The 22,066-nt window shown below is 39.8% G+C and overlaps 1 protein-coding gene, 1 non-coding gene and 1 pseudogene across 3 annotated transcripts in view; all 3 read right to left on the bottom strand.

Moving 5' to 3' along the window:
* EFCAB3 (EF-hand calcium binding domain 3) overlaps positions 1-22,066 on the bottom strand; it is a 160,773-nt gene that overhangs the window by 29,219 nt on the left and 109,488 nt on the right. For both annotated transcript variants that reach the window (XM_073005148.1, XM_073005149.1), the window contains 6 exons: positions 21,935-21,988; positions 20,591-20,695; positions 17,051-17,104; positions 12,535-12,585; positions 7,732-7,822; positions 3,353-3,429 (listed from right to left, as the gene is read on the bottom strand). In XM_073005148.1, coding sequence (XP_072861249.1) covers positions 3,353-3,429; positions 7,732-7,822; positions 12,535-12,585; positions 17,051-17,104; positions 20,591-20,695; positions 21,935-21,988 — 432 coding nt within the window. The remainder of the gene's footprint in view (positions 1-3,352; positions 3,430-7,731; positions 7,823-12,534; positions 12,586-17,050; positions 17,105-20,590; positions 20,696-21,934; positions 21,989-22,066) is intronic.
* LOC119622209 (U7 small nuclear RNA) lies at positions 7,618-7,680 on the bottom strand. The gene has a single exon (XR_005238880.1). It is a non-coding gene; the product is annotated as a U7 small nuclear RNA (small nuclear RNA).
* LOC119622158 (large ribosomal subunit protein P2 pseudogene) lies at positions 8,793-9,325 on the bottom strand (annotated as a pseudogene).

Here is a 22,066-nt window from a genome sequence, read left to right on the forward strand (position 1 = left end):
TGGTAAGTAAGATGGCCTTCCAAAGATATCCACACTGTAATCCCTTAACCTGTGAATATGCTATCTTACATGGCAAAAGGGTCTTTGTACATATAATTAAGATAGATTCTTCTGGGCTTGATCTAATTACATAATCCCTTATATAGCTAGAAGCCAGAGAGATGTGGCAGAAATCAGAGAGATTTAGAGCATGAGAAAGACCTCACCCACCATTGCTGGTTTATCAGCCAGGAACTTCTCTGCCTGCTAAAGAGGCTGAGAAGCTCCTGGCTGATAAACAGCAGCGAAACTGGAATGTCAGCCCTACAAGAGAAAAGAACAGAATTCTGCCAAAAATCTGAATGAGACTGGAAGCAGATTCTCCTCCAGAGCCCCTAAATAAGAGGCCAGGCTGGCCAACACCTTAATTTCAATCCTATAAGACACAGAGAAAAGAAACCAGCTGTGCCCACCTGCACTTCTGACTTATAGAACTGTGAGATAATAAATTTGTGTTGTTTTAAGCTGTTATGTGTGTGGCAATTTGTTACAGTAGCAATAGAAAACTAATTTGTCAAATCGAACCCAAATTATATATATGTGTATGTGTTTTATATGGATCCAAAGTTTTTCAAAGAAATAGTCAAGGCACTAACTGGGGCCAAAATTAGATAAGTATTTTCTGAAATTAGTGAATGAGGAAATAAACTGGAAACAAAATATATTCCAAATGACACCAGAATAAAACTTACTTCATATCATGTTCAAGTCTCAGCATCTCTATGTATAAGAATGATTAATCTCCTACAGAGATAATGATACCTGCTCTGTAAGTGTGTAATGTAAAAAGGTAATATCTTTCTCCTTGATAAAAGGTAGGCTTCTCTAGGGCTGGAACCAAACTATCTCTGACTTGTTTCTGTTTTTCCCATTATCTCTTGCCTGTTAGTAGGCAGTCAACAAATATTGATTGCATGCTTTCCATGGACCAGGCATTGCTCCAAGTGCTTAGGATATATTAGCGCACTAAATAGACAAAGATCTGTGCCTTCATATAAATGTAATAAATAGGTAAATTAGATGCCATTTTAGAAGGTGATACATACCATGGAAAAAAGAAAAAGTAATTCTGGGTGGATGATTAGAAAGAAGAAGAGAAATGGAATTCCTACACACTCCCACCTTTGTGTCTGTTTCCTGATTAGCACCTGTACCTGCATGACCTTCCTTTCTCTCTGTGCTGCAAATAAACTGTATGCTCTTGTCCAGAGCCAATCCCTCCCTTGTGGATTGGAACTCATCCCCTCTCTCATATTCAAAGAATTTACCTAAGAAAGGGTCCCCCCTTAGGTAAGGGAAATATCATTTTTTCATTTTCTATTATATCAATCCTATTGTTGTATAAACTTTTGCTATTTCTCCCTTAAAAAGTACATTGTGACCCCATTTCCCTCTCCAGCTATTGCTACCTCTGCCATTTGTCTCTTCTTCCTATTAAAAATTTAGTCATTTATGGCTGGGAGCGGTGGCTCCTGCCTGTAATCCCAGCACTTTGGGAGGCCAAGGCGGGCGGATCACGCGGTCAGGAGATCAAGACCATCCTGGCTAACACGGTGAAACCCCGTCTCTACTAAAAATACAAAAAAATTAGCCGGGCGTGGTGGCGGGCGCCTGTAGTCCCAGCTACTCGGGAGGCTGAGGCAGGAGAATGGTGTGAACCGGGAGGTAGAGCTTGTAGTGAGCCAAGATTAGTCATTTATTTCTATGAGTGTGGATTCATGGATGTTTATTTTATACTTTGGGTTATAATCAATTCTGTATTATTAATTTTTATGCCTCAAATAGAAGAAGTTGTTGGAAGACAGAGTATATGGATACAGATGCTGGTAAGGAGGTAGACATGGAAGTGAGAGTCTATGGACATTCTACTCTGATTACTTCAGTTTTCTTCAGGAAAGTAAGGAGACCTATTGACAGTGAGGATGGGAGATGCTAGGGATCTCGAAGTATTCAATAAATATTTGTAGAATGAACAAATTAACCTCTCATAGGAAAGTTGTGAGGATTAAGCACTGTAAGGAACACATTTTCTAGTTTCCATATTTGATATTTTGTTATCTGCGGCCTTGCTGGCCCTGGAGGGACTGCCCCTCTCAGGGCTGGTCAAAGTCGATTGATTCTTTGATTCATTTCTGTCTCCTGGGTCAATTTCTAAATTGGTTCTAAATTTAGTGGAATAAAGCATCAGCCTCTCCAGAAACCAGACGCAACCCAAACATAGCCACACTTGACTTCTTTGAATTTTTCTAGTGCATCATGTTTTCCCTTTTCTCTGGCCTTTGTAGATTCTGTTCTTTTTAGATTTCTGTTCCTAGAACACTCCTCTCAGCACTATTTGCCTGATTTACTCCTAGTCGCCATTCAGCCTTCTCTGGGACTCCCCTTCTTCCCTCACAAGAGTAAATTAGGAGGCTTTCCTTTAAGCTCCTATAACACTCTATACTTTTCCTATCATAACTTGTGTTATATTGTAATTTAAATGATTTATTCAGCAAGTTCATGGCTTTTTTTCTGAGATGGAGTCTCGCTTTGTCGGCCAGGCTTGAGTGCAGCGGTGTGATCTCTGCTCACTTCAACTTCCGCTTCCCAGGTTCAAGCAATTCTCCCTGCCTCAGCCTCCCAAATAGCTGGGATTACAGGTGTCCACCACCACGCCCAGCTAAGTTTTGTATTTTTAGTAGAGACAGGGTTTCACCATATTGGCCAAGCTGGTCTTGAACTCCTGACCTCAGGTGATCGGCCTGGCCTGCCTCAGGCTCCCAAAGTGCTGGAATTACAGGTGTGAGCCACTGTGCCCAGCAAGTTCATGGTTTAACAGCCTGTCTTCCCTGTTAGACTTCCTATCAGGTCCTACCATGTCTAACTTGTTTTGTTATGTTTCCCACGCCTAGTACATTTTTGGCATTAAATAAATATTTGTTGTTTGGATGAATAAACTTTAGCCAGTGTAGCTCATTTTATCATTATACTTTTTTCTTTGAGAAATCCTAGGACTGTAGCTGTGTTTGTGTTCTTTATTACTTGATTTATATTTGTTCTTTTGTTATTTTTGTTATTTTTGCATTTGTTCTTTTCCACACCCACAAGTTCTTTGAATACAATTATTTGACCAGCACTGCCTAAATTCTAGGGAGATGTCCATTTAAAAGCAATTTCCCTCCTGTCTCACAAAAATATAAGCTTTTTTCCCTTTCTCTCAAATGATGGTGGTGTAGACAACCTGTGAAATCTCAGATCTTTCTTAGAGAAGAAAGGATCAGACATATTAAGGAGCTGTTATCTATGCTTCAATTTTGAGGATGATTCTCATTACCTGCCATTTGTGAAGCACTTAGCTTCTTTTCTTTGTGTTGTAATTGGCATTGAAGAGATCCTGGTAAGCCTCTATCCCTGAGGAAAGATATGAAAATATTTAGATTTACTACATATGTGAAACCAGCAGACATTAGTCCTATTCATCAGTTTCTGCTACTGGAATGACTGTAGCATCTCAATGTATCCAGTCTACTACCCTAAGGGATCTTCTATTTAGGATAGTCAATAGCTACAGGATGAACAGTGAGAAAATGCTGGCCACTGAGATCCACCTCTGCCCTAAACTTGCCCATCACCCCTCCCTTAAAAAATTGTAATTTCAGACCAGCCATGGATGCCCAACACCCCTCCCTTAAAAAATTATAATTTCAGGTCCGCCATGGTGGCTATAATCCTAGCCCTTTGGGAGGTCAAGGCAAGAGGATCGCTTGAGCCCAGGAGCTAAAGACCAGCTTGGGCAACATAGCAACACCCTGTCTCTACAAAAAACAAAAAAAATTAGCCAGATGTGGTGGCATGGGCCTGTAGTCCTAGCCACTCAGGAGGCTGAGGTGGGAGGAATGCTTGTGCTTGGGAGGTCAAGGCAGCAGTGAGTCAAGATTGCACCACTTTGCTTTAGCCTGGGTGACAGTGAGATCCTATCTCAGAAACAAACAAACAAACAATCAAAAAACCAGTTATGATTTCCCCCATTTTACACAATAGGAAACAGAAGCTCAGAGTAATTAAATTATTTGTCTCAGGCTATACAGATAGTAAACGGAAGACCTGAGATTCAAACCTAGATTTGTCTGACTCCAAATATCAAGGCCATAATGCTTTACACTATTCCTATTGTTAGAAATAGAAGTTGTTTCAATTTTCTTTTTTTTCTGGCTCCAACTCTCAGCCTTGAGTTTCAAATTTTAAAAAAGTATAAACATTGTTGTGGTGAATACCCTTACAGAGAAACCTTTGCATCTATGACTATTTTACAACTTTCTTTTTTTAAAAACTTTTACAACTATTTTACAATTGTCAAATTGCATTTTTAACAGCATATGTACGTGTGTGTAAGAAAGAGAAACAAAGATAGAGAACACTTCTGAAAATCTGAAACCCTGGGTGACCTTTCCTTTATTCAGGAAAGTAAAATCTGGGAAAGGCAGGAACATATTAATACTTTCAAGATACTTCATACAGATCTGAAGTAATTTATTAGTTTAAGAACACAAAAATACATCATATAAAACTGGGTTTGCTTATAATATGATAAGTAAAATTTAATTACATTTAAGTAAATGTGACTTAACTCAAACATTTAATTATAATCAATTTTATAAATTTAATAAAGTGTCTTTAGTTTTGATACTTGTAGAACTAAAACTTTAAAAAATATGAAATCTCATAGTTTTGTGGCTTTATAAGAAGCAGTTTAAAAAGTAAAACTAGGCCGGGCGCAGTGGCCCACGCCTGTAATCCCAGCACTTCGGGAGGCCGAGGCGGGTGGATCACGAGGTCAGGAGATCAAGACCATCCTGACTAACACGGTGAAACCTCGTCTCTACTAAAAATTAAAAAAAAAAAATTAGCTGGGCATGGTGGTGGGCGCCTGTAGTCCCAGCTACTTGGGAGTAGAGATCACGTCGCTGCAATCCAGCCTGGGTCTCAAAAAAGAAAAGTAAAACTAGAAGAAATACTAAACATTGTAGTTAAACAAAAAATTATTATGGTTTATTAATTTAGTATCCCCTAAAGTATTTATTAGATTCAACTCATTTTCAAAGAGGGGCCTGGGAGAAAAGGAGGTATTAGTCTCAGAACTGCTCTTAACTTTTGAAAGTGGAATTTTATCTAACTTGTCTTATTTTCTCAGTTTTTACTAACATTGAATTCTTCTTCTGGTGCTTCCTCTTTATTACCTACTTGAATTTCTTCTCTTTTTCTCATTTTTTCAAGACAGAGTCTCCCTCTGTGGTCCAGGCTGGAGTGCAGTGGTGTGATCGTGGCTCACTGTAGCCTTGACCACCCAGGCTCAAGAATCCTTCCACCTCAGCCTCCCGCGTAATTGGAACCATAGGTGCATGCCACCATACCCAGCTAATTTTTTATTTTCTGTAGAGACAAGATCTCCTTATGTTGCTCAGGCTGGTCTTGAACTCCTGGGCTCAAGTGTTCCTCCCTCGTCTACTTCCCAAAGTGTTGGGATGGCAAGTGTGTGCCACTGTGCCCAACCTGTAATTTCTGAAGCTCGGGTTTGTCCTTATTCAGATAGGTCATTTTATATTTATTTTACTGATGTTCCTTGATTCATGATGGGGTTACATCCTTATAAACCCATCATAAGTTGAAAATATTGTAAATTGAAAATGCATTTAATTCACCTAATCTACATAGCTTAGCCGAGCCTACCTTAAATGTGCTCAGAACACTTACATTAGCCTACATGTGGGCAAAATCATCCAGCACAAAGCCCATTTTGTAATAAAGTGTTGAATGCCTCATGTAATTTATTGACTCCTGTACTAAAAGTGAAAAACAGAATGGTTGTATGAGTATTTGAAGTTGAGTTTCTACTGGATGAGTATTGCTTTTGTACCACTATAAAGTCAAAAAATGTTAAGTTGAACCATTGTTAAGTTGGGGACCATCTGTATTTCTAAATATAAACAAATTTCTTTTGCATGATGTAAAAGATGCAGTAGATAGGGAAATACTATGTTCTCAAGAAGCAGGAGGAAAGCAGAATTCAAGGCAGTGTAAAGATCTTTTTTTTTTCCTTTTGAGACAGGGTCTTGCTCTATTGCCCAGGCTGAAATGCAGTGGTGCAATCTTAGCTCACCCTATCCTCTGCCTCCTGGGCTCAAGCAATCCTCCCACCTCAGCCCCTGGAGTAGCTGGGACTACAGGTGTGCACCACCACACCCAGCTAATTTTCGTATCTTTTTTTGGTAGAGGCTGGTCTCAAATTCCTGGGCTCAAGTGATCCACCCACCTCAGCCTCTCAAAGTGCTGGGATTACAGATGTGAGCCACCATGCCTGGCCAGGCAATGTAAAGTTCTTATTACCTGTCTTTAAAAAGACACTCATGGCACAATTTCAAACCTTACCTTGGATCAAACATTGGAGAAAGACTTTATTTTACAAAGTTTCAAATGACTGAAGAACCTTACATTTGGAATGAACCTAATCCAGCCTCTCATCTAATGTAGGAATTCCCTTTACATGTAGTGTTGTCTAGTTTTTGCTTAACTACTTTCAGTGACAAGGAACTCACTACCTCAAAAGATAGCTTGCAGAGTCAAGAACACTAGAAAAGATACACTCAAAATAGAAAGTAAATGGATAATTGTGAAAGAGGAAAGAAATATTCTTCTTATGTTCTGATAAAATATAGATCAGGCTGTCAGTTTTGGTCATTAGTGGCTGCTTACTTAAATTTGTTGTTAGGTGATTGAGAAAAAGCTATTGTTAATGTCACAGGCAAATCTCCCTTCCCAATTTTAGCCCAGGGTCAGTCATGGCTGATTTACCAGCTTTTGTTTACCAGCTATATTTGAAATATAGACCATGGCTGATTTACCAGCTTTTGTTTACCAGCTATATTTGAAATATAGACCCTTTTTCTACACTTTGACTTGGTTATGGGTTTAGGTCTTCTTTATGATCTTCTAAATTTTTTCTTCTTTAAACTGGCACTCAAAATATCTCAAGGGATAACTTATAACTCCTTGAGCCCCCTAGAGTATTTTGTATACTAACATAAAAACAGCTTCTTCTTTGGGAGGACAGGAGGGAGAATTCTGCTCTTCCTATCAAAAAAGATGTATATCTTTTTCTTTTCATAAAAAATCTTTCTCTTCAATTCCAATGTTTTGTTTTATAACTAAACTTACCATTTAATAAATATTTGAAGAGTATTTTAATTGTTTCATCATAATCTTTATGAGTATTTAATATATTAATAATTTTTTTTTTCTGAGATGGAGTCTCGCTCTGTCACCAGGCTGGAGTGCAGTGGCATGATCTCAGCTCACTGCAACCTCTGTACCCCAAGTTCAAGCAATTCTCCTGCCTCAGCCTCTTGAGTAGCTGGGACCACAGGCACATGACGCCACGCCTAATTTTTGTATTTTTAGTACAGACAGGGTTTCACCATGTTGACCAGGATGGTCTCGATCTCTTGACTTTGTGATCCGCCCACCTCGGCCTTCCAAAGTGCTGGGATTACAGGTGTGGGCCACTGCGCCCGGCCAATAATCTTAATAATTTCCTTTTTTTTAAGGGGCTTCCTGGTAAAGATCGGAAAACCTGCTAGACAAAATTCTGAAAGAGCTGTAGCACTAATAATTCTTTATCATAATTCATTTATCACCCTTAATACATTCATTACTTACCTTTTACTGTGGGAGATGGGTACCTTTGTTAGAGGATTCAGCTTAAATTTTGGTTTAATTTCTGAAACTGCCATGTGGCCAGTGACTCTGTCTGGAATTCAGAATATACAATTAAGAAATCAGTTTACAGATGAATTCTTTATATTCTTTTGCAACTTTTTCAGCTCAAAGCCTGGAGTTTGAAAAGTCTAGGGCCTCGAGGAATGATAATAGATGCAAACTCAAGTTAGAGGTATGCATAAAGTTGGAAGGCCATATGGAAACACCTCTTCATTGTTCCCAGATTTCCAAGCAAAGTTGCTTATTGCTGCTCCCCCTTCAAGTAGTGTCATTCTGATCCTATGTAAAAATAAATGCCAAGTGAAATAAACCAGATACAGAAAGACTGCTATATGATCTAACTAATATGTGCAATCTAAAATAGTCAAACTCATAGAAGCAGAGAGTAGAATGGTGGTTGAGGAAGGAGATATGGGGAGATGTTGGTCAGTGATACAAAGTTTGAAGATGAATAAATTCTGAAGATCTAATGAACAGCATGGTGACTATAGGTAATAATACCGTACTGTATACCTGAAACTTGCTAAGAGATTAGATCCTAAGTGTTCTCACTACACACACACACACACACACACACACACACACACACACACACACAATAGTAGCTATGTGAAGTGATGAATATGTTACTTAGACTGATTGTGGTGATTATTTAACAATGTATACATATACCAAATCATCTAGTTGTACACTTTAAATAATACAAATGGTGCCATGTGACACAGATAACGAGCATTCTGGAAATATTTGGAAAAAGTTATTTACAGATGCTATTTAATTATGAAATCAGTAGAGCATTTCAAGTCATAATTGACAAAGAATAAAATGTATTTGCCTACTTGTTTACATCTTAGATACCTGCCTAGTAGTAAGTAGTTTCTCCCAGGGTGTCTTTTTGGGAGACTCATCCCTGCCCTGTCACTTCTTGGGAACCAACTGTTTTTGTTTTTTTTTTTGTTTTTAGATGTGTAAAAAGGCTTTATTTGCAGGGGAGCAGGAATTTAATAAAAGAGACCAAATTCCATCTCATTGTCTGACTCTTTGGACACCTCCTCCTCCTCCTCCTCTTCTCCTCTGCTGCAGCGGGGGTGGAACCAGCAGCAGGAGCTGCAGTGCCTGGGGCAGCAGAGACAGCCACAGCCCCACCGGCAGGTACACTGGCAATCTCGCCAATATCCTGGGCAATGACGTCTTCAATGCTTTTTTCATTCAGCTCACTGATAACCTTGTTGAGCTGGTCGTCGTCCGCCTGGATGCCTAGGCTGCCCAGGATCCTCTTGATGTCTTTGGCGCTGAGGGAGGGGTTGCCCCCGAGGGCAGCTATCAGGTGGGAGGGACCTAGCGCACCAGGGCCGGCGTCTACGGCAGCGGCGGTGGCGGCGAGGCCTCCGTGCGTGCAACCTCGGCGGAGTCAGGGAGGAAAAACCCAACTGGTCTTGGTTAACAGTAGGAATGGGGGTGGAATACAATGCAGTTCTGCTACCCTAGACCGCGGAAGGAACTCGTGAATTACCGTCGCCTTTCCACTTGGCATAGTTTGAGAAACAGGGCTTATGGACCAGAAGCTGGGTTGGTAGGACTTCCCCCTTTGTTGTTCTTTTCTTTCCAACTATCTTTTCAAAATGTAGAGTGTATTTGATAACTCACTGACAAGAAAACTAGGTTGCTGACTTAAGAATAATGGATAACTGAATACTATTCAACCATGAGGGAAAAAGGTCTCTGAATGTTTGGTTAGAATTTGATCCATTTTCCCAGGTCTTCACCTCAGAGCCCAGAAAGCAGTTGTTTCTAAACAAATCAATTACAAGTCCTCAAAATCTGAAAACCTACCACAGAGCTGGGAACTCCGGAATGGCTCAACAATTCAGGCACTTGAAAGGTGCTGTGAAATCATCCCCATGCCTCAAAATAATCATTACTTTAAAAAAATACCTTCAATTCTCATAGATTATAGATTTTTTAAAAAGGACTTAGCATAGAATCCTACAAAATCGTGATATTCACCTACTTTTAAGCCGTGCTACCTACCACTTCTGGGCTTCAATCAGATCAGGAATCCAATAAAGGGTTTGTTCTATCACACAACTGTGACCTCATTCACTGCTCAGGCTCAAGCTGAGGGAGAGAATGACCCAGGAGCTCCTTCCAACCTTACAGCAAGTGTGTTTTCAATGTGGTTCATTCAGCACCCTTGGTGTATATGAGGGTGTGATTTATAAAATCTGAACATTTTGACACTGTTGGGATTTCAGGGAAAGGGGAGAATTTTTGTTTCAAGTTCTATGTTAATATATTTTCATGTTAATGTCTTCATCAAGCTGGGCCTGGTGGCTCATGCCTGTGATCCCAGCACTTTGTGGGGCTGAGGAGGGCGGATCACCTGAGGTCAGGAGTTCGAGACCAGCCTGGCCAAATGATGAAACCCCCATCTCTATTAAAAATACAAAAATTAGCTGCGTGTGGTGGCACACACCTGTAATCCCAGCTACTCAGGAGGCTGAGGCAGAAGAATCGCTTGAACTCAGCAGGCAGAGGTTGTGGTGAACTGAGATCACGCCCCTGCACTCTAGCCTGGGTGACAGAGAGAGACTCTTGTCTCAAAAAAAAAAAAAAAAAAGTCTTCAGTCAGTTGAAAGTTGTTCGGTTAAAACATTTTACTCAGCTACCTTCACTGAATGGTGATTAAGAAACATTTCATTAATTGTTTAAGCCTAGGAAGAGGGGCAAAAAAACTCTCATAGGCTTGTAGTCTTTAGTATTATTGGGAAAAGTGATTTGAAAAGAGTAAATACAGAAAAGATTGTTTTAAGCAGAAACCAAGGTATTCATGATCTGACATGTCTCATGGCATTGTAAACCCTCTAGTGCAAGAGTTAGGGGTGTCTTTAGTCTATCATGCCTAAGGACAGATATCTCTGGCACCCAAGGCTTAGCTAGTTATGTAGTTGGGCCCCCAAAAGTGCTTCACATTTCACTTGCAGCAATTCTAGAGGTTTCCTATTCCTGCTTAGGGGGGTTTGTTCATTATGAGCATAATTTGACTTTAACCTAGTCTTTTAAAACTTGGTACACTGCCTCCCATTCTGGACAGGAACAAACAAGGAAAGAAAGGGAAGGCTTAATTTATAAATTAATTCAACAATTATTCACCAAAAGCCTACTACATTAAACACTACTTATTTTTTATGTTTTTTTTTTTTTGTTTTTTTTTTGGTGAGGTCTCACTATGTTGCCCAGGGTTGAGTGCAGTAGCAGGATCATGGTTTACTGCAGCCTCGACCTCCCAGGCTCAAGTGAATCTTCCACCTCAGCCTCCCCAGTAGCTGGGACTACAAGGTGCAGGTCACCATGTCCAGCTAATCTTTTTGTATTTTTGGTAGAAATGGGGTTTCACTATGTTGCCCAGGCTGGTCTTGAAATCCTGGCCCCCAGTGATCTCCTTAGCCTCCCGAAGTGCTGGGATTACAGGTGTGAGCTACCACGCCAAGCCTTATTGTTGTGTTACAGCATTCTTTATATATTTTGGAGACTAGATCCTTATCAATTACAAAATTTACAAGTATTCTTCCCTATTCTGTGGGTTGTCTTTTTACTTTATTGATAATGTCCTTTCAGTCACAGAAATTAGTCCTAGAATTTTAAAGCTGAAAGATAACTAATAGATCATCAACCTAATTCTGCCCCCAACCCACCACATTTTTAAAATTATACTTTAAGTTCTGGGATACATGTGCAGAATGTGCAGGTTTGTTACATAGGTATACACGTGCCATCGTGGTTTGCTGTACCCATCAACCCATAATCTACATGAGGTATTTTTCCTAATGCTATCTCTCCCCTAGCCCCCCAATCCCCTGACAGGCCCTGGTGTGTGATGTTCCCCTTCCTGTGTCCATGCCCGCTTCATTTTTCTTTTATAGAGACAAGTTCTTTCTCTGTTAGCCAAGGCTGAAGTACGGTGGTGCAGTGATGGCTCAATGCAGCCTCCAATTCTTGGGCTCAAGTGATCCTTCCACTCAGCCTCCTGAGTAGCTAGGACTACAGTAGGCAAGTACCACCATATCCGATTAATTTTAAAATTTTTTATAGAGAGGGGTCTCGCTGAGTTGCCCAGGCTGGACTCATACTCCTGGCTTCAAGTGATCTTCCTGCCTTGGCCTCCCAAGGCTCTAGGATTACAGGTGTGATCCAGTGCTCCAGGTCCTCACTCATTTTATTTTACTGCTAAGGACACTAAAGCCCAATGAACTGAATTAATTTCTTTAATGGCAGAGTCAGGAACACCTGCTTTGTAAATTGCACGTGATACCAAATAGGCTATGACGAGTTGATGGGTGCTGACGAGTTGATGGGTGCAGCACACCAACATGGCACAAGTATACATATGTAACAAACCTGCACGTTATGCACATGTACCCTAGAACTTAAAGTATAATAATAATAATAATAAAATAAATAAATAAAAAACAAATATCTTAAAAAAAATCACAAATGGAGCATTAGAAAGGAATATAAAATACATGATAATCACATATGATTCAGTGTGGTGTGGACCATAAAGGCACAAGGAACTTAGAAAGACAGTTGGAGAGAGAATGGTGTTCATTCACCTTATGGACAAGTAGATGGAGGATAGAAACTGACAAGACAATTAGGGAAAGTAACTATGGTATTAAAAAATGTAAGTCAAAATGTTAAGCCCCATCTTTATAATGGCTTCACATCAGCTTTCACACTCACCTTTAATATCATTTGCAGTTTTCAGCTTATGCAGAGTCTCCATTCCTTTTGCTTAAAGACAAGATTAAGAATCAAAATTACATAAATTTCTGAAGTTATGGAAAGTAGACTAGGAGGGCATAATTTATCTTATTTTTTTTTCCCCAGATGAGTGAAAAAATTAAGAAAATGTCAAGGTTATATGGGATATCCATCCTCATTCATATTGTTTCTTTTGGTGCCTTAATGTATTGCACTCCAAAAGCAAAAACTGAAAAGCACTATAGTGTCAGCATTGAAATCAAGACTGTTCATTTATCATCTTTTAGGATGTAAAGAAGTGAAATGACTTTGAAAATCTGTTGATTAAGGAGCAAGATGATGATCTGTTACCCACTTCATTTTCATGAATGCTTTGTTTAGGAAGGTATTGACTAATTAGATACCTTTTAATGAGATAGATATTTCTTTCTAGTGAATTATCCTATGAAATATGTGGGTATAATTAACTAACTGCAAAATCTTCCTTCACCCCACCCCTTTCTATGGGCAGAACAACCAACCAACCAAAACCTTAATAGTACAGATTTAACTCTGTTTCTTTTCTTTCCTCTAAAAATGTGGGGTAGCTTTGTTTTCTAAGTGTGAGGAGATTAATACTCAGGAGAAAAGTGTGGCTATAATAACTCAGTTTCCTGTATTTGGTTTGGTTTGGCCTGGTCAGATAAACCAACAATGTATTATTTTAATATCAAAAAAGGTCCATGGCAGATGATGAAAACATGGAAACATGGAAAATGTTTGGTGATCCCTTTAGGTTATAGAGCCACATAAGGTAATATATAATGCAGAAAGCAATACATAGAAAGAAGAAATATCTTTCCTATGGGGAAAGGATTAATTCTAATATAAAACACATAATCTGTAGAATTCAGAAAAACCTACATCTATAAAGCATCTTTTCTTTCCCTGCCTCTGATCTGTTATTCTCTCTCTCCCTATTGCTTGGCTCTTCGCCCTTTCTAGATATTAGTTTGCTAGAGGCACCCTATGCCATTCTTAGACACTGCATGCGGCAACATTCTGGTTGAGAATGTGACTTAGAAGATGACAAGAAGCAGACTTTATTTTTATATGGCGACTTTTTTTTTCTAAATGTATATTAGACGTTCTCTGTGTCCCTAGTAAGTACAGTTTTAGAAATTTTCACGTGGAACCTTACAACCCAAGTGCCTCTGAAGGCCAGAGTGAAGCTCTGAATGTTCACCACCAAATAATAAAAATTTTAGCAGGTCTTGAAGTTGTTCATATGTAAATGTTATTTCCATGTTATCATGCTTACGTAGCTGAAATTCACCTTTATTCTTTAGAAAGTAGAAATGGTGAAATGGAAATGGGAGAAAAAGTTATTTAAGTGTGAAAAGTGCCATTGCCATTATGCCTATGTCTGTCATCTGAAATTTGAGTGTGAAGACTTAAATCACAGTAGTACATTTGAAGGCAAATGTGTCAATATGGCATTAAGAAATAAAATTTGGCCGGGCGCGGTGGCTCAAGCCTGTAATCCCAGCACTTTGGGAGGCCGAGACGGGCGGATCACGAGGTCAGGAGATCGAGACCATCCTGGCTAACCTGGTGAAACCCCGTCTCTACTAAAAAATACAAAAAACTAGCCGGGCGAGGTGGTGGGTGCCTGTAGTCCCAGCTACTCGGGAGGCTGAGGCAGGAGAATGGCGTAAATCCGGGAGGCGGAGCTTGCAGTGAGCTGAGATCCGGCCACTGCACTCCAGCCTGGGCGACAGAGCGAGACTCCGTCTCAAAAAATAAAATAAAATAAAATAAAATAAAATAAAATAAAATAAAATAAAATAAAAATAAAATTTGTCCCTTAATACTTATATGAAGAATTTTTTTTTTTTTTTAGAGTCTCACTCTGTCACCCACGCTGGAGTGCAGTGGTGCAATCTTGGCTCACTGGAGCCTCTGCCTCCCAGGTTCAAGCAATTCTCCTGTCTCAGCCTCCCAAGTAGCTGGGAGTGTGCCACCAAGCCTGGCTAATTTTTGTATTTTTGTAGATCCAGGGTTTCACTATGTTGGCCAGATTGCTCTCTAACCCCTGACCTCAAGTGATCCACCTGCCTCGGCCTCCCAAAGTGCTGAGATTACAGGCGTGAGCCACCGTGCCCAGCCAAAGAAAACTTTATAAGTGAAAATGGAGTATTATTGAGTGAATCTTTGAAATAGAAACCAGTATTTGAAATTTCTAAAAATATGAAACATACTTTAAACATCTAAATTTTCTCTAAGGCACTGCAGACTTCACAGAATAAAATATATTTCAGTGGCAGCAAGTGGATTGGGGCTTATGAAGTGAAGAAAGCATGTGGGCGAGCTGGGTAGCCATGTGAAATGTATATGTTTGATAAAGAGACTGGAAGAAAAAGAAAGAATAACACTAGAAAAACAAGGGGAAGCTGGAGCAAAAGAAAAAAATATATTTTTAGAGATATGGAGAAGATAATAAAAGAGAAAAAAAGAAAAAGTGGAAGAGGAGAAAGAAGAATGATAGAAAAGTAAGCAAAGAGATCTGTAGTGTTGTGCCTTTCTGGCTTTATAAATGGTTAACAGCTAATTCTGATATGGGTGACTCGCCTGTGTTACCTGGGGTTGTTAGTTTTACAGAACTGTTTGTTCTGAGTTGCCCAGATATGAGGGATTATCTTAAGAATGACGCTGATACAGCCGTTTTGGTTAGTGAATCTTCAATTATCTGAAAGCGGGAGACTAGAACCTCTATCAGGCAACCAACAAGTATTTATTGAGCATATACTATGTACTCAAAAACTAAGCTTTTGTGAGAGCGGGAACCTTGCTTTATCTTTTGTTCACTGCTAAACTTTCTTGAACAGTGTCTGGGTGCTCAAAAAATACTTATTGGTGAACACAGAACTTATACATGGCCATGGGAGATGGTTTCCAGTATCTCCAACTGGTAACATGATTTTAAATGCTGGGGATAAAAACTACCAGATGAACATTCCTGAAAATTTTCCAGTACCAGCAACAAAAGCAGCAATAGATGGGATAGACTGGACTTATTAAAAGGTATATATATTTTTCTTTTACAAATAAAATACAATAGGACTAATTTGGAAATGTTAGGCATGGGTACCTAGAATTTAAATTTATTTTTTTATTAAAATACATTTTGTGGATACTTGCATAACCTACCTTATTCTTACATCCTCCTTTTTTTTTTCTGTTTACAGACAAGGTCTCACTCTATCACCCAGGCTGGAGTGCAGTGGGGCAATCACAGGTCACTGCAGCTTCGACCTCCTGGGCTCAAGCAATTCTCCCACCTCAGCTTCCCAAGTAGCTGGAACTACAGGTGTATGCCACCACCACACATGGCTAATTTTTGTAATTTTGTGTAGAGATGGGGTTTTGCCATGTTGTCCAGGCTGCTCTCCAACTCCTGGCCTCAAGCAATCTGCCTGTCTTGGCCTCCCAAAGTGCTGGGATTACAGAAGTGAGCCACCATGCCCTGCAACATCCTCCTTTTTTGAAACACAGTCAGGCTTGCAGAGACACAGCAAATTTCTTTTTTGTCACACTTGTTAGGAATGCAGATGCAGAGAACAAACCAAAATTACTTAAAAATGAATTCAAAATTGAGGTTGTACGTGTGTGGGAAGAGGGCAGAGACAAGTTTTACCTTGCCTCTGTTGATCAATTTCACAGCATAATGTTCAAATCTCCCATTCATTCTTTTCTGTGTAAGCATGGAACATGACATTTTCACAATAAGAAAATTATTTTAGAAATAATTAAATATAAGGGGCCTACAAGCAAAAAGTACTGAGATTATGTATTAAATTTCAGAGGCATCCAGAAAGGAACTTTAGATTATTAGCTATATTTATTTATTTATTTTTTGAGACAGAGTCTTTCTCTGTCACCCAGGCTGGAGTGTAATGGCACAATCTCGGCTCACTGCAACCTCCGCCTTCCAGGTTCAAGCGATTCTCCTGCCTCAGCCTCCCAAGTAGTTGGGACTATAGGCGCACAACATGACACCTGGTTAATTTTTTTATTTTTAGTAGAAATGAGGTTTCACCATGTTAGTCAGGCTGGTCTCGAACTCCTGACCTCAGGTGACCCGCCTGCCTTGGCCTCCCAAAGTGCTGGGATTACAAGCATGAGCCACCGTGCCCGGCTTAGCTATATTTATAAACAAGTAAGATTTTAATATGAGTAAGAAAATGGAATGGAATGCAAATATATTGGACATGGATAAAAATGCACAGAAATTATGTATGCATAAGGAAAAAATTTGTGGTGATAAAAGTATGCATTATCATTGTAGGACAGAATTAAGAATTATTAAAATTTCCTTTTTTCATCTTGTCATTTGCTAAATATAGAAATTTTCTATAATGAACACATATTACTTTTATAACCAAGAAAACACAGATAAAAATCCACATATAGCATCAGATTACAATTTTATATCATATCATAAATTTTCACTTACGTTTAAACTTCTTCAGGCCCTCCATTATTGACTTAACATTAATCTTTCCATTTCCTGTAAAACATTTTGGTTTAGATACAGAGGCAATCACATAAAAATTCATAAAAGTTGTGAAATTATTAAAAACAACATAGTAGGCTGAAATTCTTCCATGAGTTAGAAGAACTAGAGACATTGGTTTGCTTTGGAATTTGGATTCATTTTTCTGTCAGGTGAATATGATGGAAAAAAAGATGAACTTATGTTTTGGCTCTGTCTGGCTCTGTCCTTCAGGCTGGAGTGCAGTGGCGTGATTATGGCTCATTGCAACCTTGACCTCCCTGGCTCAAGCGATCCTCCCACCTCAGCCTCCTGAGCAGCTGGGACTGCAGGTGTGTGCCACCACACCCAGATCATTAAACATTTTTTTTTTTTTTATAGAGATGGGGGTCTCCCTATGTTGCCCAGGCTGGTCTTGAACTCCTGGACTCAAGTGATCGTCACGCCTTGGCCTCCCAAAGTGTTGGGATAACAGGTGTGAGCCACCGTGCCTGGCAAGGATGAGTCTTTGAAAGAGACATCTATTTCTACTTTTTTTTTTTTTTTTTTTTTTTTTGAGGCAGGGTCTCACTCTGTCACCCAGCCTGGAGTGCAGTGGCACAATCTTGGCTCAGTGCAACCTCTGCCTCCTGGGTTAAAGTGATTCTCACGCCTCAGACTCCCAAGTAGCTGGGATCACAGGCATGTGCCATCATGCCCAGCTAATTTTTTTATTTTTAGTGAGATGGGGTTTTGCCACATTGGCCAGGCTGGTCTCAAACTCCTGGTCTCAAGCAATCCACCCACTTCAGCCTCCCAAAGTTCTGGGATACAGTTGAGCCGCCGTGCCTGGCCCTATCTCTACTTTTTAAAAAGCAGTTCATCTTTTCTGTGCTTTAGAAAATTGTATTAATCAAAGGGACAAAAGTAAGAAGGAACAAGGTATTTTGAGGGAACTGTGGGTAGTTCAGTTGGTTTGGAGCATGACATGTTGGAAGTAGTAGAGGAGAAAGCTGAGAAGTACATGGGGGCTATGTTGCAGTGGGTTTTGTTTGGACTTTTTTGGGAACATAGCAAGGAGTCATGAAGGCTTTTGATCACTGTTATGTAAAGATTGATCTGAAGGCAATCTGCCTTTTTAGAGGCAGGATACAGAGAGATAAATGAAACTGAATATGTTGGCAAGGAATTATTTAAGGAGTAATTTTTGAAGAGAGACTAGATGAGGTCAAGAGTAGTGGATTTAGAAGGGTTGTAAAGAATCTCTTCAACTGGCCGGGCGCGGTAGCTCATGCCTGTAATTCCAGCACTTTGGGAGGCTGAGGCAGGTGTATCACTTGAGCCCAGGAGTTGGAGACCAGCCTGGGCAACATGGTGGTACCCCGTCTCTACAAAAAATACAAAAATTAGCTGGGCATCGTGTTGTGTGCCTGTAGTCTCAGCTTCTTGGGAGGCTGAGGTAGGAGGACAGCTTGAACCCAGGAGACAGAGGTTGCAAGGTTGAGCCCAGGAGCTGATATCATGCCACTGCACTTCAGCCTGGGTGATAGAGCCAGACCCTGTCCCAAAAACAAAAAACAAAATCTCTTCAACTGAAGAGAGAAGAGGAAGAAAACATAGGCGAAAAGGAAGAAATGAAAACCTAGAGAGAACAGAACATGGAGATATGTTTGCAATGGATAGGTTCAAATTTATTGCTATAAAACCATGATTTGAGAAACCTAATGATTCAGTGTCTCATCTCCTACTTTCAGATGGGCTTCATAGAGAAAACGAAGTATGTCTCCTTTCTTCATCCTTGTATTCCTAGTACCTAGTATAGGGCCTGACATATTCAGTGACCAATAAATATTTGCTGGTTGAACAAATCAATATACTCTTTCAAATTCAAGGCCAGAGCTGAGAAACTCTCTGACAACATCATTGAAGCATTATAGTAAGAAATGCTATCCTCTGATGCACTTAGAACATCTTTTTTTGGGGTATCAGAACAAAAAAGAAGTGGTAGAAATAAAAAAGTATTTATATAGCACAAGGGCCAGTGAGTAAGCCATGTAAATAGACTCAATAAACAATAATAAAATTTCAATAAACAAATCAACCAACCCCAAATTCCCCTTCCTTCCCCTGTGTATCTCTTCCTAATACTCATTTTTGTTTTCTAGTTTTACTTGCTGTAATATTTTTCCTTATTTTTCAGGATGGAATCATACCCTCAGGCACAACTTAGCATATTGGTTGTATTTGTGATTTAAGAAATGAAAGTCAGGCACAATCTTTTTTTTTGGAGACGGAGTCTCACTCTGTCACTAGGCTGGAGTGCACAGGTGTGATCTTGGCTCACTGCAACCTCCGCCTCCCGGGTTCAAGAGATTCTCCTGCCTCAGCCTCCTGAGTAGCTGGGATTACAGGCATGTGCCACCATGCCCGGCTAATTTTTTAATTTTTAGTAGAGACGGGGTTTCACCATGTTGGTCAGGCTGGTCTCGAACTCCTGACCTCAGGTGATCTACCCGCCTCAGCCTCCCAAAGTGCTGGGATTACAGGCGTGAGCCACCACGCCCAGCAAGTCAGGCACAATCTTAACATATCATGTCTTTTCTTCATCTTTTAGGTCTTTGATAGGCAAAAGGTGGCTTGTGCACCAGCATCGTTGGCATCATCTGAGAGTTTGTTAGAAATGCAGAATCTCAGGCTCTACCCTATTCTTGAACGGAAATCTGCTTTTTTTCTTCTTTTTTTCTTTTTTTAAGGAGACAGGGTCTTGCCCTGTTGCCCAGGCTGGAATTCAGTGATGCAATCATAGCTCATTGCAATCTCGAACTCCTGGGCTCAAGTGATTGTTCTGCCTCAGCCTCCCAATTAGCTAGGACTATAGGCATGTGCCATCACACCTGGCTAATTTTTAATTTTTTTTTTGTAGAGACAGGGTTTCAGTCTGTTGCCCAGACTGATATTGAGCTTTTGGCCTCAAGAGATCCTCCTGCCTCAGCCTTCCAAAGCACTGGAAGTATAGGTGTGAGCCACCATGTCTGGCCCCAAATCTGCATTTTAACAAGATGACCAAGTGATTCATATGCACATTTAAGTTTGGGAAGCTATGTTCTAGGTGTTACAAAGATAAGGATAATTTCTGAGGATGTTATGTACAGGACAACAAAAATACACTTCTTTTTCTTTCTTTTTTTGAGATGGAGTTTCGCTCTTGTTGCTCAGGCTGGAGTGCAATGGCACAATCTCAGCTGACTGCAACCTCCCCATCCTGAGTTCAAGCAATTCTCTTGCCTCAACCTCCTGAGTAGCTGGGATTACAGATGCCTGCCACCACACCCAGTTAATTTTTTGTATTTTTAGTAGAGATGAGGTTTCACTGTACTGGTCAGGCTGGTCTCAAACTCCTGACCTGAGGTGATCCACCTGCCTCAGCTTCTCAAAATGCTGGGATGACAGGTGTGAGTCATCATGCCCAGCCCAAAAATACACTTCTAAAAAGGCAACGTAATTATAAAATAAACACCTCACCATTAAATTTCAAATGAGGCATCAACTCCTTCATTTCTTCTTCCGTGAGCTCAATCCCTTCGCTTACTAGAAAGTTGTCTAAGTTCTGGACATCAATCACCTCACCTTAGAAAGGGTGAGAAATGAGTTGCAGAAATATTACAGAATTATTTGCAAAGGACAAAGAACACTATCTGTGCTTATATACATTATCATTCAGAATACAAGAGTCAGAAACAAAAATCTTTAATTCTGATTGAAAGAATCAGAAAGTGGCTACAAAGAAGAAAGTAACTAGGGGTTAGGAATTGACTGGTGGGTTGTTGCAAAATCCACAACAAATTAAAATACATATAGGGACTTAGTTTTATGTAACAACATTACAGATTAATGTAACAGAGGAAAGATAGAATTCCATCACTCTAACACAGGAACCGTTTTTAGTTTTTGATATTCCATTTTGGTCTTGGCAATAAGACTGTACTTCTACAATGTGGAAATCTAATATATGTACAATTCCATATTTTGCTTTTCCAACCTAAAATTATTCCTTCATAAACATGTTTCCAAGTTGCCATATAATCTTTACAGTTAGCATTTTAACATGTTATCCCATTAAACTGACATACCATGGTTTATGTAGTAATTCTCATATGGTTAGTTATTTCTAATCAGTTTCAATTTTCTCAATATTATACGAATGAAAGTCCTTAGGCAGAAATTTTTTCATTTTATTCAATAAAACACTATTTCTTTTTTTTTTTTGAGATGGAGTCTCGCTCTGTCACCCAGGCTGGAGTGCAGTGGCCGGATCTCAGCTCACTGCAAGCTCTGCCTCCCGGGTTCACGCCATTCTCCTGGCTCAGCCTCCCACGTAGCTGGGACTACAGGCGCCTGCCACCTCGCCCAGCTAGTTTTTTGTATTTTTTAGTAGAGACGGGGTTTCACCGTGTTAGTCAGGATGGTCTTGATCTCCTGACCTCGTGATCTGCCTGTCTCGGCCTCCCAAAGTGCTGGGATTACAAGCTTGAGCCACCGTGCCCGGCAATAAGACACTATTTCTAAAAGATAAATATCTAAGAGTGGGGTTAGTGGGGAAAAGGGTATGAATAGTTCTGTGGCTCTTGATATCTATTACTACTTTGAAGAACTCTTTTGGGGAAAATTTTGGAGACTAGTATGGGCACTGATATATAAATACAGATTAGTTATTGTTTACTCAACTTCAGCAGCATCCACAAAAATGGAGCATATGTTATATGAAAAAATCTGAACACGTGTGAATGGAAAATATTCTTCTCCAACATCAATTGCAAATATTAAGATGTTACTTATAACATCTTTCCATTATAGCTTGCAACTCACCCTTGATGTAACTGACAGCATCCATTAAGTCATTCAGGTCAACTGCTGTCTCACCTATAAGGCAAGGGAAGTATACCTCAGAGTCAGATGAACTGATATTACTGAGACCCTCAACATTTATGCTATATGAAG

Source organism: Chlorocebus sabaeus, chromosome 16 (assembly GCF_047675955.1).
Source record: "Chlorocebus sabaeus isolate Y175 chromosome 16, mChlSab1.0.hap1, whole genome shotgun sequence".
Taxonomy (NCBI): Eukaryota; Metazoa; Chordata; class Mammalia; order Primates; family Cercopithecidae; genus Chlorocebus; species Chlorocebus sabaeus.